Below are 17,667 nucleotides of genomic sequence, written 5' to 3' on the forward strand. Positions count from 1 at the left end.
ATCATTGAGGCCAACAGCGAAAAATGCGTATTTTATGATTGGCGTTTTTCACAAATATTCAAATGAATATGTGTTATGTTAGAAAGTTATGCTGTATTAATTTTCTTTAGTGTGTAAAATATAGTTTTAGGACTCTCACTAAGATAGCAGCCACAGGACACCTGAATCTTTCAGAGAAAGGGAATTTTTTGCCCCATTATCAGGAGAAACAAGCCACTTTCACCTCGCTTACCCATTAAGACACCGTCAGGATTCAGAGGAAGAAGCTGACACTGCCCAGACAGAATCCTGTGTTTGAATGGAATTTATGCATCATGTATGAAGTGTATGAATATGCAAAAGGTTATTGCTTTTAAGGGTTAATCCTCTGTTAACGTGGGTCCTTTTTTGGGCTTATTTTGCCTAGAAAAGGTACCTGGACTGTCTGTAACTCTTTGTTTCTGTTGTTTCATATTGTCCTAATCCAAATTGTCCAAATTATTATTACTCTAATTATATTGCTATTTTTATAACCATTTTATTACTATTAAACTTTTAAAATTTAACAAACAAACAAACAAACAAACAAGTAATTGGTGTTTTTTACACAACCCAGCCCCAACACCTCAAATAAACCCTGGCACCCAGTGCCACATCCAGGCTTTGTTAAACACACCCAGGGATGGTGACTCCACCATTCCAGAACTTTATCACCCTTCCTGTAAAAACCTTCTGGCCAAGCCTCTGCAAAATCATCCCAGGTGGGAGTAAGGCAGGGACACCCCTCTGCTGTGTGTATGCTGGCATCAACCCCTCCTGCCAGCTGCTGCAAGCCCAGGAGCTGTGCTCAGCTCCTAAAGAACCCAGAGATTTGAGACAGTGGGAATGAGGGATCCAGGGATCCTCACTCAGGGATGGACAACACCCAAGGGCTGTTCCTGCTGCTCACAGGGCAGGAGGAAGGAAGCAGTGCCTGTGCTCAGCTCCTAAAGAACCCAGAGATTTCAGAGAGGTGGGAATGAGGGGTCCTCAAACACCCAGGGATGGACAATATCCAAGGGCTGTTCTCACCCCTGACAAGGCAGGAGGAAGGAAGCAGTGCCTGTGCTCAGCTCCTAAAGAGCCCAGAGATTTGAGAGAAGTGGGAATGAGGGATCCTCAAACACCCAGGGATGGACAATATCCAAGGGCTGTTCTCACCCCACACAAGGCAGGAGGAAGGAAGCAGAGCCTGTGCTCAGCTCCTAAAGAACCCAGAGATTTGAGAGAAGTGGGAATGAGGGATCCTCAAACACCCAGGGATGGACAATATCCAAGGGCTGTTCTCACCCCTGACAAGGCAGGAGGAAGGAAGCAGAGCCTGTGCTCAGCTCCTAAAGAACCCAGATTTGAGAGAGATGGGAATGAGAGATCCTTACTCAGGTATGGACAACATCCCAACCACACAGGGCTGTTCTCACCCCTGACAAGGCAGGAGGAAGGAAGCAGTGCCTGTGCTCAGCTCCTAAAGAGCCCAGAGATTTCAGAGATGGGAATGAGGGATCCTCACTCAGGGATGGACAGCACTCAAGGGCTGTTCTCACCCCACACAAGGCAGGAGGAAGGAAGCAGTGCCTGTGCTCAGCTCCTAAAGAACCCAGAGATTTCAGAGGTGGGAATGAGGGATCCTCACTCAGGGATGGACAATATCCCAGCCACACAGGGCTGTTCTCAGTGCTCACAGGGCAGGAGGAAGGAAGCAGGGCCTGTGCCTCTGCAGGGCAGGAAGGGCAGCAGGAGCCGAGCAGACTGCCTGTGCCTCCCTCCTGCTTCCTCCCTCACTGCCTGGGAACACAGCCTGGCTGAGCCACTCCTGCAGGACACAACCCCACAGTGCCAAGGTTTTTGTGTTTTGCTCCATGGAACTGGAGGAAGGAGGCTGGCTGGTTTTTATGAGGTTTTAAACACTGCAAATCCTGTGAGAGGGAAGGAGTTTAGTCTTCTGGGTTTGGCATAAAGCACAAAATTTCTTCCCAACAGAAGAGTCTGACATGAACAACACTGCTGCTAACTGCAGGTGTGTGAGGAGATGGTGCTTGAATGCCTTACCTCACTTCCTCCCTGCACTGAGCAGGCTGCTTTTAGCTCTCTAAAATAAAAAATTAATCCATATAACACAAGGAATGGGGCACACACCACTTTCTGCATGGACTTGCTGGTGGCACAGTGGTGCTAAGGACTGTGGACCATTGTGGGAAGGCATAAAGCACAGAATTTCTTCCCAAAATGAACAACACTGCTGCTAACTGCAGGTATGTGAGGAGATGGTGCTTGAACACCTTATCTCACTTTCTCTCTGCACTGAGCAGGCTGCTTTTAGCACTATACAATAAAAAATTATTATCTTTAATCCACAAAACCCAAGGGATGGAATGCACACCACCTCCTGCACAGTGCTGCTGGTGGCAGAGTTGTGCTATGGACCATTATGGGAAGGCACTACCTGGGAAGATGTCAGCACCCCTGTCCTTGTAGGGCTGCTGAGAGCAGAGTGTTGGGGTCAGCGATCCTGCATCCCTATTCTCCCTGATCAGAGCACATTGGGAGTGCTGCAGGCAGCTCTGGGCTCTGAGGAAGGGGTGCCAAGGAGATGGAGCCAGACTCTGCTCAGGCGTGCCAACCACCAGGACACGGGGGGGAAAGGTGGGAAATGCACAGCAAGTTCCACCTGAACAAAAGGAAGAACTTTGTCTCTGTAGGATGGAACAGAGTGCCCAGAGAGGTTGCAGTGTCCCCCACTGGAGATGTCCCAGCGCCGTGTGGGCACAGCCCTGTGCCACTTGCCCTGTGTGGGCACAGCCCTGTGCCACTTGCTCTGGGGTGAGGGGGGAGGTGGCACAGGGCTGTGCTCCCTCCTGACCTGTGTGTGAAAAACGCCAATCACCTGTTTTTAAAATTTTAAAAGTTTAATGGTAGTAAAATGGTTATAAAAATTGCAATATAACTAGAGTAATTAAAATTTGAACAATTTGGATTAGGACAATATGAGACAATAGAAACAAAGAGTTACAGACAGTCCAGGTACCCTTTTCTGGGAAAATAAGCCCAAAAAAGGACCCACGTTAACAGAGGATTAACCCTTAAAAGCAATAACATGTTGCATATTCATACACCTCATCCTTGATGCATAAATTCCATTCAAACACAGGATTCTGTCTGGGTAGTGTCAGCTTCTTCCTCTGAATTTTAACAGCATCTTCATGGCTGAGCAAGGCAGGAAGAAGTTCATTTCTTCTGATAATGGAGCAATAAATTCTCTTTCTCTGAAAGATTCAGGTGTCCTGTGGCTGCTATCTCGCTGCGAGTCCTTTCTTTAGAAAAAAAAGTATCCTACATAGCATAGTTTCTATTTTAACACTATGTTATTACCCAACACTATATTTAACACACTACTTAAAAAATTAGGACAGCATAACTTTCTAACATAACACACATAATATTCATTTGAATATTTGCTAAAAGCCAATCATAAAATACGCATTTTTCAAACGAGGGCCACCGGCGCTCAGCGGGAGCTTTTCAGGCAGAGCCGGGACAAGGCCACAATCCCTCAGCGCACCCGGCGCGCAGAGCCCGGCCGCCGCCATGATAGGGTGACGTCACCTGCCACGCCCCACCCGCGCGCAGCGGGGGCGTGGCCCGCAGAGGGCGTTGTGGGGGCGTGTCCCGATGGAGGGGGCGTGGCCTGGCGGCGGCCGTGGCGTGCGGCGGCGGCAGCGCCATGTCGATGGAGGACCCCTTCTTCGTGGTGAAGGGGTGAGCGCCGCGCTCCGAGCGCGCCGGGCCGCGGGGAGAGGGGCGCCAAACGGGCTGGGAGACTCATCCGGGCGCGGAGGGGGCGGGCAGGGCCGCCGCGCAGCTCGGGAGGCCCGCGGAGCGGGGGGCGAGCGGCGGGCGGGGGTCTGTGTGTGAGGGGGGGAAAATGGCGGCCGGGCCCCCCAGTGCTGCTGAGGGGCTGAGGGAGGGCTGTGGGGGCTGTGCGGCCCGGCCAGCGAGGCAATGCGGGCAGCACGGCAGGGGCCGGGCCGCGGCCGGGCCTCCTCGGGCTCTGTGAGGGCCCCCCGGCCTTGGGGCCAGCGGGCAAAGCGGGGCTGGGGGCTCGCGGCTGGAAGGCGAGGGGACAATGGGGAAAGGTGGAGAGGAGCAGGGAGCAGCTGTGGGACAAACAATGGCCCTGAGAGGAAGCCTGCAGAGAACGCAGGGAAATACCAGCTAAAGGTGGCCAAAAGAAAATTGTCATTAATAGGGTGGAAGGAGCTCTGTTGGAGACGGTCCAGTGGACGCCACAAAGATGATTTGGGGTCTGGAGCATCTCTCTGGTGGGGAGAGACTGGAGGAGCTGGGCCTGTTTAGTCCAGAAAAGACAGAGGGGATCTCATCAGTCCATATAAATATCTCTAAGGGTGTCAGGAGGATGGTGCCAGACCCTTTGCAGCAACAGACCATAAACTAAAACACAAAAAGTTCCACCTCAAGGTGAGGAAGAACTTTACAGTGAGGGTGGCAGAGCACTGGAAAATGCTTCCTAGGGAGGTCATGGAGTTTGCTGGAGACACTTCAAACCTGTCTGGAGGTGTCCCTGTGTCTCCTGCTCCAGGTGACAGTGCCTTGACAGGGGATTTGGACTGGGTCATCCACAGAGATCCCTTCCAACCCCAGCAATTCTGTGATTCTGTGAAAGCAGCTCCATCACTAAACACTGCTCACGGGCCACCTTCAGCTTCTGCTGGGGACTGGTCTTCTGCCCCTTGTCACAGCAAAACAGCCCTGAGGGGCAGCACAGGGGCTCCTGATGAGTTGTTTGGGAGAGCCGTGCAAGAACAAAAGCGTGGGAGGGGAAACTGATGCAGCCAGGGAAAGTGAATCCCTTTACCAGGTTGAACTAAGAGGAAAGTGTAGGAGTTGCCACGGGTGGGGAGCAAATGTCTGTCCTGTCAGACTTTCCAGAGGTGTTCCTGCAGCATGTGGGGAAGGGCAGGGAGGGGAAAGGGGATGTGCTGCCGCTCCCATGGTTAATTATTACCTGGCAGGTCGGAGGGGCTGCTGCTGGTGTAGAACTGCTCCTGGTTCGCTTTCCTGGTGTCTGTAGCTCCTCCCAGCAGAGGACACCCAGCTCTGCTTTACATTCTTGCTGCTGGGGACTTCCACAAGTGTGGAAAAACAAAAAAAAAAACAAACCAACAAACAACCAACCAAACAAACCCAAAACTTGTGCTGGCAAGTAGAGGAGGGAATGAAGTTTTCCAGATGCTCAGTGCAGGCTGCTGGCTTTAGGGCACTCAGAGTGGCAGAGCAGTGGGAGGGACACAGAGTGCTGAGAAACTGCAGCTTAGACAGCAACTGGAGAACTTCAGGCCCTGGTGGAACTTAGAGAGCTGCAGTCCTGGCAGGACAGAACATCCCTTCATCTGCCCTGGGCCTCCCCTGCTTTCCTTCACTGGGGTGAAACATCTGACTGCTGTGTGCAAGCTCATGGTGGACACCAGCACAGTCTGATCTCATGTCCCCTCCTAATCCCAGCTCCCTGTGAACCTGGGGGAGCAGTTCAGAGTTTGTAAATGCAGCTAACCACACTGAGAGTCTGTGACCCAAGTTTACAAACCTGCTTGCCCCAAAGCAGAGCTGTCAGCAGTGCCTTCCCCTGCTGTGAATGCACTCCTCTCCTAAAGAGCTTAGAGCAGCAGAAAAAACTTGTGTTTCCTAAGCCACCATAGTAGGCCTGTGTATTTTTTTTAAATGCTGAATTAAAATAAACAATTCTGTACTCGACAATCTGCCTGGCTGTGGTGTGGGGACAGTTCTTGTAACTCTGTGTGCCCTTGGGGTATCTTACATGGGTAGTTGAGGGCCTTGAGAGGGCAATTTTTGAGAGGAATGCAAAGGGTGGATTGCCAAAGAGCTGCCTTGTTCAGACCCTCTGCCTGGCTTGCCTGGGTGACACTCAGCATCTTCCCCTGGACAAATAGGTCCCTTCATGAATAACTTCATGCTGCAGTGAGATGCAGGGCAAATCCTTATTTTACAAAATAAACACAAAGTTGTTGGAAGGAGAGATGTTTGGGGTGAAGCTGTGGCATCCCTGCTCAGCTGGACACGGGGCTGTCCCAGTGTCACTGCTGCAGGGCAGCTGGGGATAATTCTTGGCTTCTCTTCACTCTGCTGGCTGCAGGGAGGTGCAGAAAGCTGTGAACACTGCCCAGGGGCTCTTCCAGAGGTGGACAGAGCTCCTGCAAGATCCCTCCATCGCCACAAGAGAAGAAATCGACTGGACCACTAATGAGCTCAGGAACAACCTGCGGAGCATCGAGTGGGACCTGGAGGACCTGGATGAAACCATTAATATCCTTTCTGTGGCCCTTTGGGGGTAGCTGCAGTTCTCAGGTTGTACTAAATAGCCAAGTCCCAGTGCTTGTCACTTTGCAAAAATCAGGATTGGATTTTGCACTCTCAGATTGCAAATGAGACATTAAGGCAAGGATTTTCCTTTTGCCTTTTTGCAAAGTATATTCTGAGGGGCTTTGTTGTAGAAAGCCTATTGTGTTGTGTGAATCTGGATTTCTGCAGGGTCAGTTCATTCTCTAGGCTGCCTTCCAGAAATGCTCCTTTTCCCTGAGTGCTCCTGAAAACTCTGCACAGCACCACAGAACCAAAAAACACATGGAAAAGAGAAACCTTGTGTGTGTGCCTGAGCTGCATGGCACATTCCTGCTGTGTCTCCTGTTCCATCCAGCCTGCTGCTCTTTGCTAGTCACATTGTGGGGCAGGCACACCACAGTGGCCCCTTGGCACCCTTTGTGTGTCTGTGTGTGTGCCCAGTGCCACTTCTGGGGGCTCCTTGACTCGGTGCCCAGGCATCGTGGAGGCAAACCCACGGAAATTCAACCTCGATGCCACGGAGCTGGGGATCCGCAAGGCCTTCATCACCAGCACGCGCCAGGTGGTCAGGGTAAGGAGCCTGTCCTTGGGGGGCCTGGGGGCAATGGGGGGCTAAAAAAGGAAATCTGTGCTGGGTTGGGGAGCAGAGAACAAAGCTGCTACCTGCTGACTCTCAGGCTACCTCCTCTTCCCTGTGTGTTCCCTCCTGGAGCTGCCCAGAAGGGTTTGGGGGTGCAGGTGCCCCATGGAATTCCCTCCTTTTGTGCTGCTGACCCTTGAAGCCTTCACAGTGCTCTGGGAGCCTGTGGTAGCAGGAGGAAGAGTGAAGACCCAGCTGCAATGTGCAAACTCTGCAGCTTCAGAGCTGAGGGAAATCTCGACAGTCCTGACCATTTGTAGCACTGGTTTTCAGCAACAGGGAGACCACTTTGAACACTGACAGGTGTTTATAGCCTGCTGTTATTGATATGGTGACTTCAACTTCCTACCACTGCAAAATAGTCCAAACAACCACTGGATTTATTTTTAACTTGAGGAAGACTTTTTTTTAGTTTAAGCTTACACTTGAGAAGCAAAAAGGGGATTTTAACAACTTGGTGGTAACAAATAGAGAGGAAACATCTTTCCAAAGCCTGGTAACAAGCTGCTAGTTAGGAAGTTTTCTGCCTATTAATAGCTACACTGAGTTTCTGCTGTCCCTTATGACTCTGATGTTCCTGCTGCACAGAATGCACTGGTGTGGCTGGCAGCAAGCCTGTTCCCCTACCTGCAGTCCTGTGGTCTGGATGCAGTGCCTGGGAACTGATCCCACAACCACACTGGCCCCAGGTAGCAGGCATGTGTTTACTGCCTTGCCCATGGTGTAGTCCACTCCCTAATGGGCAGGATCAGGCAAGCCTGCTCTCTGGTCCTCTTCTCCTGGCTGAAAAATGCTGGCTAATGGCTTTTGCAGCAGTGTCTCCCACTGGGAAATGAAATTTGTAAGTGGACCTGTGCAGCTGGCTTCCAGTTTCCATGGGGGAAATTTGTGATGTGCTACAGCCAGTGAGAATTAACCAAGTGGGATGTGGTGGTGCTCTTTGGTGATGTGTTGCACATCTCTGAACAGTAAAACACATCTGAATCCTCTGCTGGTGGATCAGCCTCTGCCAGATGATGCTGGCTCCTTGCTAATTTATGAAAACCAGCTTATTGTCCTAGGGAGCCTTCTGTGGTTAGTGACTTTCTGCAGGAATTCCAGCAAAAATTAATTGGTAGGAGAGAACACTGACACAGGATGGCCACAGGACAGCAAATCCACCTTCTACTATGGAATATAAAACCAGATGCAGCTGGGAATAAAGCACAGGAGGTTACAGGCTTCAAGGTCTTGACAGACACTTCCTTACATTCTGTCAACAGGAACATTCATTTATTCACAAATCAGCATGGTTCTGGTTGTAGTGGAGAAAAATGAGTAGTAAATGAGGAATATTTTCAAAATATCCCAATGCTGTTGATTCCAGTATTAGTATAACAATGAAACCTTCTACACTGTGTTTCCAGACTCTTCAAAAGTGTGGGTTTTCAAAGAAAATCTCCCTTCCCTCTTTCCCCCTTGTAGAAGCCTTGCTGGGTATAAACAGCCCTGTAGCACCCTGAATTTGCCTGTCACCTCAAATCCAATGCTCACATGCTCTTTCTTTTGTTGAATGAACAGGACATGAAGGATCAGATGTCAAACTCTTCCATGCAAGCACTGGCTGAAAGGAAAAACAGGCAGGTGAGAATGAGAAATGGCCAATTTAATTCTGCTACAATGTCTGTCCTGTCTGGAGTCCCTCCCCTTACAGACCTCGGGTGTGGGAAGGGGCTCCCAGGCTGGCTGTGAGCTGTGTCCATTTGGCTGCCCTGGGAGAGCTGGTTCTCACAGGCTGCCAGCCTCTCCCAAGCCTCTCTCAGAGCTCTAAGTCAGCACTCACCATCTGGCTCTGTCTTCAGAGCTGCTTGTTTACAACTGTCAGCATTGCACCATCCCATGGAAAGGGAAATCTCCCTCCTCCTCCTCCTCCCCGGGGGGAAGCAGCTCAGAATCCATGTCAATGAATATAATCCTGCACTCTGCTGGATTTAGGAGCCAAGATGGTGCAATATCCTTTCATGCAGCTGCTTCTCGTAATAGCCATGTAAGAAGATGGAAGGAGCTCCAGGAGTCTGGTGTTGTCTGCACTTGTAATCTAAGGAATAGAAATAGATGCAGCTTGTGCTGCTTCCTGGCTGATGGAGAGGCTGTGAGGAGATACTGGAGCTGACTTCAGACCCACTCCAGTAAAAGCTGATGTGTGCTTCATACAGTGAATTGTCTGAACTGCATCAGCCTTGCCACACGTGGCAAAACAACAAACTGAGAAGCACAGAACTCATTCCTGAGCTTGTCACAGGGTTAATTAATGTGCTTGGCAAACACTCCCAGCAACAAAGTCCCTGACACCCTTGCTCAAACAAGTCTGTAGCTTTCCCTGTGATTTGCTGCTTTCCTTTGCATGAGGTTCCTGATAGCTGCAGGAGACCATATGGCCCAGCTCATGCAGTGACATCTGGTCAGGAAGGCTGACTTCCCCTTGCTGCCTTCCTCTCCCTTCCCAGCCCCTCACCTTCACTCCAGACTGCAAGGCTCGTGCTGGGCTTTGTGTCTGAGCAATGACCTGACCCTCACAGCCCAGGCTGGCAAACAGGCCCTTTCTATTGAAGCTGCAGGCAAAGCTAGTGAACTAAATAAAATATTAAATCAAAAGGAGCTGCCCTTGCCACAGACTGGAGGGACCAGGAGCTTGCTCAGTGTCTTGGGGGCAGAAAAAGCCAGATGTCCTGCTGCTTCCTGCATGGTCAGTCTGTCAGCTTTCCTCACCCCTCCCTGAACCTTGTCAGTCAGGTGAACCATAGACACTGTCTGGTTTTCAGCCTGACAGAGCAGCCTGGTCATTGTCTTGCTGTTCTTCAGAAATACTCAGTCACTGCATCCTGCCCACAACCAGGAGCTGCAGGATGGTCTCTACAAGTCAGCCTGGCTTCCACACTGGAGGGCAGAGTCCCTAACCCTTCCCTAGTGCTGCACTTCCTCACATGCAGCTCGTGTTCATTCTCCAGCATCTGGAGCTTGGGTTATTCCTCTTTCAGGGACCAGATATATTTCCCTGAACCCTTTCAGGGACCAGACATATTTGGCTGGAAAGCCACTTGTCTGCAGGCTTTGCAGAGCTTATCTGTTCAGGTTGTAGGCAGGTAGCAAGAGTAACTTTGTATGCTGGCAGCTGAAGAGGCTGCTGGAGAGATAGGCAGCCTGGACCATAGAACATAAACATACAGCACTGCTCTGGTTATAGATTGCATTATTTTACTGTCAGCTCAACTGGTTAAGTACTTTATCCAGACCCTCTTAAGCCCCTGTCATTAGCAGAGAGGTCTCAGATGGAGCTGTACATGTGTTAACACAATATACCCAGACACTTCCCAGCTCACATGTCCCAGCACACAGTGCTGCCTCCTGAGCAGGCCTCTGCCAGCCCTTTGTGCTGTGCAGGCCTCCTGCACACACAGGCCACACTCCAGCTCTCCTGCTGCTGGAGAGGCATCTCTGCAATCCCAGGCTGCAGAGACTTCCCAGGCTGGCGTTTTGGCTCTGTGTTGGTTTAGTTCCTGACAGCATTTTGGCTGAGCAGCAGCAGAGCAGGAGGAAGGGGATGCTGTGTGCCTGTGTACACGAGTGTTGCCTTGTCTGCCTTCCCAGCTCACCCTGGAGACGGGCTGTGAGCAGACACAAAGGTGTTGCTAAGAGCTCTCTGCATCTGTTCAGGCACTCCTGGGAGAGAGTGGGAGTCAGAGTTGGAGCTCTGGACCTGACAAATACAGCCGTCTGGACCGGGAGCTGCAATTAGCCAATTCACATTTCATCGAGGAGCAGCAAGCTCAGCAACAGGTAAGGCAGCTGGCATCACAGACTAAATAGCTTTGCTTGCCAACTGGGTGCCAGGGGGCTGCTCTGGCTCCAGGAGCCTGACAGTTCTCCTCTCTGCTTGTGGCATGTGTCTGTGCCTGCATTTCCTGTGCAGCACAGCTTTGGGTGATCTGGGCACAAGGTTTTTAACCCTGGAGGCGTGGGGCTTCTGCTGGGTTTAGGAGGCAGTTGGCACAGTCTGGAAGATGTAGCACACTAGGATTTAATAGTGCAAAGATTGCTGAAATCCTTGGAAGGGTAGAAACACTGCAAAAAGAAAAAGGCCCGTTTGTCTTATGCAACCTCCCCTGGATAAAAAATGTTTGGTGGTGTTTGTGTGCATCCCCCATCAGATCAGGCTGGGAGCAGGAGCACGCGCCTGCTTCCTTTTCCTGCCTTTGTCAGCGTGAGATTAGTGAGAAAGGCTGTGGGAGGCCTTGGGAGAAGCCCTGGTGAGGCACTTCCCAGCTGACAGGGGAGTTTGCCTGGAGAACTGCTGGGCCTTGACACAGGCAGTGACTGGGAGGTGACAAACTCTGCTAAAGCTCCTGAGCCCTGCTACCACCTTGGCTTCCAGACACATTTTACCTACTGACTGCAGGGGGATAAACAGCTTCAGAAATAGGTAACTAGGGTAAGGCTAATCCTTAGCATGACTGTGCCCTGAAAATGACTTAAAACAGCAGCAGACTTATTCCTTTGGCACATTCAGAGCCAGGCTGGCTATTTATAGCTGTAGAAGCTGCCACAGCCTTCTGCTTGGATTAACCCCGTGTTAGCTGTGGCACATTCCAGGTGGCATTTCCCAGGCACAGCATCAGCGTGCCTCCCTGGCCTGCTCACCTTGCCAAGGTTTTGATGAGCAGCCCTTGGAGCTTTCCAAAGTCACTTGAGCTGTGCATGCAGCATGGACGAGCAGAAGCTGGATTTGTAGGGATGTCTGGAGACTGCAGCCTGCCATGGGGATGCCATGCCATGGAGACTTCCCCTGGTTGTCTCCTCTCCAGCATTTCTTAGGAATGCAGTCCTCATTCCTGGTGGCTTAGGTCTGAGCCCAGGCCTCACAGCTGATGTTGGCTGAGCAGCAAGTGCCTGTGCAGTGGATGGGCTGGCTCCCAGCCTGCTGCAGGCAGCAGATCTGTAATTGCCCTCTTCTCTTCCCTTTGGCCCCAGCTGATTGTGGAGCAGCAGGATGAGCAGTTGGAGCTGGTCTCTGGCAGCATCGGTGTGCTCAAGAACATGTCCCAGCGCATTGGCGGCGAGCTGGAAGAGCAGGCAGTGTAAGTGTGAGACATGGGGGCAAAAACCTGGCACAGGGCTGGCTGCAACATGGCTGGATGTCCTCACACACCCATCTCTGCCTCTGCTAGAGCCTGGAATTCACTGGTGCCTCAGGCAGCCTGTGGAAAGCATTTTATACTGCAGTCCCCAAGGATCCAGCTGCAACCTCATTCCTTTAGAAGGCTGCATCTAGGGCAGGCTGAACTGCCACCTTACCTTTCCTCCTCTCCTTTCCACATGCTCCCCCTCAGGCAGCCAGCAGATAAGGGAGGGAGGGGCTGTGCAATGCAGCGCCTGGCCACTTCTCCACTCTGCAGGGTTTTGTGCTGCCCCTGGACAGCTGCTGGGGCCAGGAGCTCTCAGCTGTGCCTTGAAACACACAGCACAGAGCTGCTCTTCATCACTGAAGTTAAAAATAACCCTCACCCACGCAAAGGGTTAAAGGGCAGCTCACCAAGTCGTTTTGCATCCATCCATTTACATATAAATTAGATTTCTTTCCCAGTTCTTGTCCTTTGCAAACAAGTTCCCAGTTGTGCAGGCTAGCAGCTATGCTTCCAGAAAGGCTTGAAGGGTTCATGCCTAAAACCCCTCCTTGTCTGGCTGGTAGGAGTCTGGAGGGCCATGTCCCTTGTGAAGTGATTTCATCTTGGATGGAGAGGAGGAACTTTCAACCTGTGTGAAGCTGTGCAGCATGAGAATCCTCTGCTCTCACAGAGGAGATTGGTGTGGTGTGTCTGTTTCTAGATCATCACACGAGCCATCAATGCTTGCAAGATTAGCTCATAACTACCACTGTGAGGTTTTCCCCACTGAATGAAGGTTTAACAAGTGCCCTGGCACTCCAGATGAAGGAGTCTGTCCTTTTAAGTGCATTAAGCTTTAAAGTCCCACTGGCTGGAGACAATTGGATTAGTACCTTGACTCTGGATGTACACTGGCATTGACAAAGCACAGATTCAGGAAGGCTTTCAGATTCATTACAGTCACTGTGTGGAGGAAGTAAAAGGGTAACTTCCATGCAGAGCTTGAAAAGCACCTTAAAAGCAACTGCAGATCTCATTCCCACTTGATACATGACTGAAACAAGATTTTAGTTTCAACTGCAAGCCCTGAAGAAGAAAAGGGATTTAAAGTCCCAGCTGACACGTAGATGCTAATCACAGATTATAAATGAGACGTTCCTTTTGTAAGGAGGAAGGCCCTCCCCCACTCCTCACCTTGCAGATGTGTGTAGAGTTCAGCCACAAACACCCAGGGGAGGCTCAGTCTGGCAGGAATCCCCAGTTACCTCCCACCAAAGCAGAGCTGCTGTTTCAGCAGCTTTTTTCCCCTCCCTCGGGTGCTTCCAGGAGAGGAAGCCACATTCATTTGGTGTGCCAAGGTGTGATACTCAGCTCACATCAGTGCTTGGATCCACGTGTGTGAGCGTGGTGCAGAATGCCCAGGGGATGTGCCACGTGCTGAGCAGTGCCCTGCCTGTGTCCCCAGGATGCTGGATGACTTCTCCCACGAGCTGGACAGCACTCAGTCGCGCCTCGACAACGTCATGAAGAAGCTCGCCAAAGTGTCTCACATGACAAGTGGTAGGTCCTGGGAAGGGGGATCCAGTCCTGGAAAGGGACAGACAAACCCTTGGATCTTCAGGCTGGGACATTGTGCTCCCACCCAGCCAGCCAAGGGGAGGGAGCAGCTCTCAGTCCTTGAAAGAAGGGGAAGGGTTCCAAGCCGGCAGCTGCTCCTGCCCAGACACTGCTCTGCTGCCTGTCCCCTCCCTTTGTTTTATTTACAGATGCCTTTCTATTTATGCTGCTACTGCTGGGAAAATCCCCCTCTAGCTGCTGGGAGGGGAAGCTCTGCAGCCTCCTGCTCTGCTGCACTTTCCCGGGCTGCCTGTGGAACAAAAGCTGTCAAGGTGCCATTAAACACCGGCCACCAGCACCAGAATGCCTGCAGCAATCCCCTTCCCAAATCCCACCTGCCCTGGGGCTGCTGGTGCCTTCAGGCTGCTGTGGGTCACATCTCTCTCAGCTGGTAGAGGAAAGAGCTGAATTCTGTGCAGAACCCACAGAAAAGTCCTTATAAGGCTGTGCCTGAAGCCAGAGCAAACAGGAAGCCGGGCCTGGCTGCCGGGAAGTCCCGGCTGTGGCTGCCTCTGAGCCTGGCACCGTGCCCAGCCAGCACCTCCTCCAGCACCCCTCTCCCCTGGCTGCCCAGGACCTTGGGAAGGCAGCAGCCTGTCAGGAGGAAAAGCATTCCTGCTCTGCAGGATTAGGCTGTCCGAGGGATTTATGAGGTAGTGGGAATACAGCCCCAGAGAGACCACTTGGAGTGCTGACAGTGCACTTTGGGTCAGCAGTGGCTCAGCAGCAGCACAAACACGGGTGAACCCTGTGTCTCTGCCCTTTCCTCTGGGAAAACCCATGGATCTCTGCAGAGTGTTTCTGAGTGTTGTGAAAGAGCTGGAATTTCTGCTGGAATCACCTATTCCAGGGCGAGCAGGAGGGCTCTTTCTGGGGTAGCTGCTGTGCCTAGGAGTTGAGGGGGTGCCAGCAGCCCTGTCCCCACTGCTGCACCGTCATCTCACGGGGCACACAGCAGCTCTCAGAGGTGATGAGCCAATGAGGTGTAAAGATGTCCAGGGAAACCTGATTCCTGGCCCTGTCCTAAGGGAAGCCGCCACAATCTCTTCCTGGCAGAGCTCCTCAGGGCAGCTTCCACCGGATCCCCTCTTGTTCCTCTGGCAAACAGATTGCTCCATGAACGAACAGCAAACACAGCAGCTCTCTGCTTCTTCCTCCCAATTGCTTTGGAGCCAGCTTTTCAAAGCTGTTTGAACTTGGTTGGGAAGAAGCCTCAGAATTCCCACAGCTGTTCCCAAACCCCAGTGTATCCTGGAGGAGAATGCCTCACTTCAATATTCAGCACCACAGCCTTTCCTCCACAGGAACTGTTGTTTTGGCTTTTTGTAGCTTAAGTTTGAATTTGGTTCCTAGCAGAACCAAATTTTTCTTCTCCACTAAAGCAGGAAGACTGATGCTTTCCTTTTCTTTCCAGATCGACGGCAGTGGTGTGCAATTGTTGTCCTCTTCGTCATCTTGCTAGTGGTGCTCATCCTATTTTTTGTCCTGTGATGACAAAAACTGAACTTCCTGGGACGCCCCCTGCCCGCCCCCTCGCCCCGGCAGCGCGGGCAGTGAAACTCTGCCCATTTCCGTCCGCCCACAGACAGAGATCCCCGGCAGGAGCGCCCGCAGCCGCCCTCACCATCCTCCTCCAAGGACTGCGGCATCTCCCCTGGCCCGGGGAGGGGCTGGAGCGCTGGGGCTGCCCCCTGGGCCCGGGCTCCGGCTCTGCGTCCCTGGAGCTGCAGGGGCGCCTGACCCCGCGCTCCCACCCGCTGCAGGTAGGAGCCGCTGGACACGGAGCAGCGAGCCCTGGGGAGGATGGGACGGGGGGAGGAGTGACTGAATTCACTGAGCATTACAAACTGCCTTGCCAGTGCCAGCGCCAGCCTCAAGCATTACTGGGAAGGGTGAAACCCCCCCCAAGCCACAGCAAGGGAGGGGAGCCCTGGCCCTGCTCCCCGTGCCCCTCCCTGCCTCCTGTGGGTGGGCTCTGTAGCACCAATTCACTGCCGAGAGAGCACGGCGAGTCCTAGCAGAGCTTTCCTGCCCCCTCCCTGGGCAGAGGGCAGAGCTGTAGGGTCTCATGTCCTGCCATCGGCCACCAGGCCCCATCAGACACCGCAGAGCCTCAAACCTGGGGTGCTGCACACTGAGCACTGGCAATCAGCTGTGAGCCACAGAGGGAGAGTCTTGAAGCTTTTAAACTTGCCTCCCTCATTATACAGGCCTCTAAAGCTCATTGACTGATGCTTTCTTTGCCCTTGTATAACTGAGTCACTGCTTCTGTTTAACAGCTGCTTCCCTTTGGCAAGTGATTTGCCAAGTCTAAAATAACTTATTTTTTTTAAGAAAATAAAAAACTCTAAAGATTTTTTTGATGACCATTAGAGCCACGTTCTCTCTGCGGGTGCATGACACACATGATCAGAGGAACAGTGCTCAGTGATGTATTTTAAGTGTACATGAACTTGTAAATAGGATGTCTTAATTTTTCCCAACTGCTATTTTTTGGACACCTCCGTTGTAAGCAACCAGAAGGCGGGAGATCCAAAGTTAGATCATGTTTCCATATTCCTCCCCAGTCCTTTTGTTACCTCCCAGTTGTTTGTCACTCCAGTTGTCTCAGCAGGGTTGGATTCCCTACAGGGAATGTGGAGTAGCCAGGTGGGCAGTACCAAAAATGTGAAGAAAGCTCACCTGGGCAGTATCAGTGCAGAGGAACAGGCAGAGGGACTGTGCTGCAAGCACCAGTTGTGGGATGGGGAAAGCAAAAACGGTTTCTTACTCCAGACTGCTCCCATATTTTAAGTTGCAAGCATGAAAAGACTCAGCACAGCCTGGCTTATGGCTCCCAGATGGGGCTGGGGGAGGAACTTAATTGGCACTGACGCAAAGACTTCTGCTGAAATTGCAAATCACCCCCAAAATCATCCACCCCCCGCCTTAGAGTCTTGCCACCGGACGGCTTTACCTCCGGAACTGAGCACTCCTCCCCCTCCCGGCTCGGCGGCTCCCTCCGAGCTCTGCGGGCCCCGTGTCCCTCCCGCAGGCGCTGCATGCGCAGCCGGCGGCTCGGTGCCTTCCGCAGCCGGGCGGGGCCGCACGGAGCCGCCCCGCCCGCCCTCCCGGCTGCTCGTCAGTAACGCACACGCGGTGCCTCGGCGCCCACCCGCACTCACCAGTCGAGTGGCTCCTTATCCTTGCAGAGAGCATCCCCGCAGGGCATAGGTGCTGTCTGCTTTCCAAGGCTGGCTGTAGCAGTGTCTGTGGCACTCACTCGGCGGGGCTGGAGCTCTCCAGGAGCAGGTTCCCAGGAGCACGGCTCTGGGCAGGGAGCAGGGCTCACTGCTGCTGCTGCTGTTTGCACACCTCTGATCGCCGTGTTCCTTCCAGTGTGTTTGTGCATCCTTCGGGAATGACTCCCATGTAGGAGTGCTCCTTTGGTAGTCCAGGGGGTGGCCCAGCTGCTGGCATCACCACAAGCCACCCGAGTGTCTCTGCTCCCTTCCCCCGTGTACATTTGCTTTTCTGTCGCTGGTGGTGCCCTTCCCTTGAACACTAAATAAAGGTGCAGCAGCCTCGATCTCCACTCTTCCTTACCTGACTCTTGCTCCCGGGACAAACTCGGGTGCCCTGGCATCAGGGAGTGGGAAAAGCTCTCCCCCAGCATTTGCCAGGCATCACCATCCTGGTTTTTGAGACATAAGCAGCATCTACAGTTTCTGGGGTCACCTCAGCATTGTGGGCAGCTGTGCCCAGATGTGGGGCACCACCATGCAGAGGGCAGCCATTGCTGCTGGAGACACTCCACGGATGTGTTTTGCCTTCCACGGCTGGAAAAAAGAACCCCTCAAAATCCCCACGGAGCCCTGCAGGTGGCTGAGCCCCCCC

The 17,667-nt window shown here is 52.4% G+C and overlaps 1 protein-coding gene across 1 annotated transcript; it reads left to right on the plus strand.

Moving 5' to 3' along the window:
• Positions 1–3,630: 3,630 nt before the first annotated feature.
• STX6 (syntaxin 6) lies at positions 3,631–17,359 on the plus strand. The gene is made up of 8 exons (XM_071435846.1): positions 3,631–3,774; positions 6,188–6,368; positions 6,881–6,964; positions 8,594–8,656; positions 10,727–10,849; positions 12,041–12,147; positions 13,640–13,734; positions 15,206–17,359. Exons 1-8 carry the CDS (start codon positions 3,740–3,742, stop codon positions 15,280–15,282), a joined length of 765 nt encoding a protein of 254 aa, XP_071291947.1. The 5' UTR covers positions 3,631–3,739; the 3' UTR covers positions 15,283–17,359.
• Positions 17,360–17,667: the final 308 nt, after the last annotated feature.

Source organism: Agelaius tricolor, unplaced genomic scaffold (assembly GCF_023055355.1).
Source record: "Agelaius tricolor isolate 1412-34295 unplaced genomic scaffold, bAgeTri1.0.p SCAF_11, whole genome shotgun sequence".
Classification (NCBI taxonomy): domain Eukaryota; kingdom Metazoa; phylum Chordata; class Aves; order Passeriformes; family Icteridae; genus Agelaius; species Agelaius tricolor.

Excerpts from the sequence above, each read along its gene's own strand:
- STX6 (XM_071435846.1), top strand. The coding sequence starts at position 3,740 with ATGTCGATGGAGGACCCCTTCTTCGTGGTGAAGGG. Across the intron at positions 6,369-6,880 it reads AAACCATTAATATCCTTTCT|GCAAACCCACGGAAATTCAA; the intron begins GTGGCCCTTTGG and ends GGCATCGTGGAG. Across the intron at positions 13,735-15,205 it reads AGTGTCTCACATGACAAGTG|ATCGACGGCAGTGGTGTGCA; the intron begins GTAGGTCCTGGG and ends TTTTCTTTCCAG.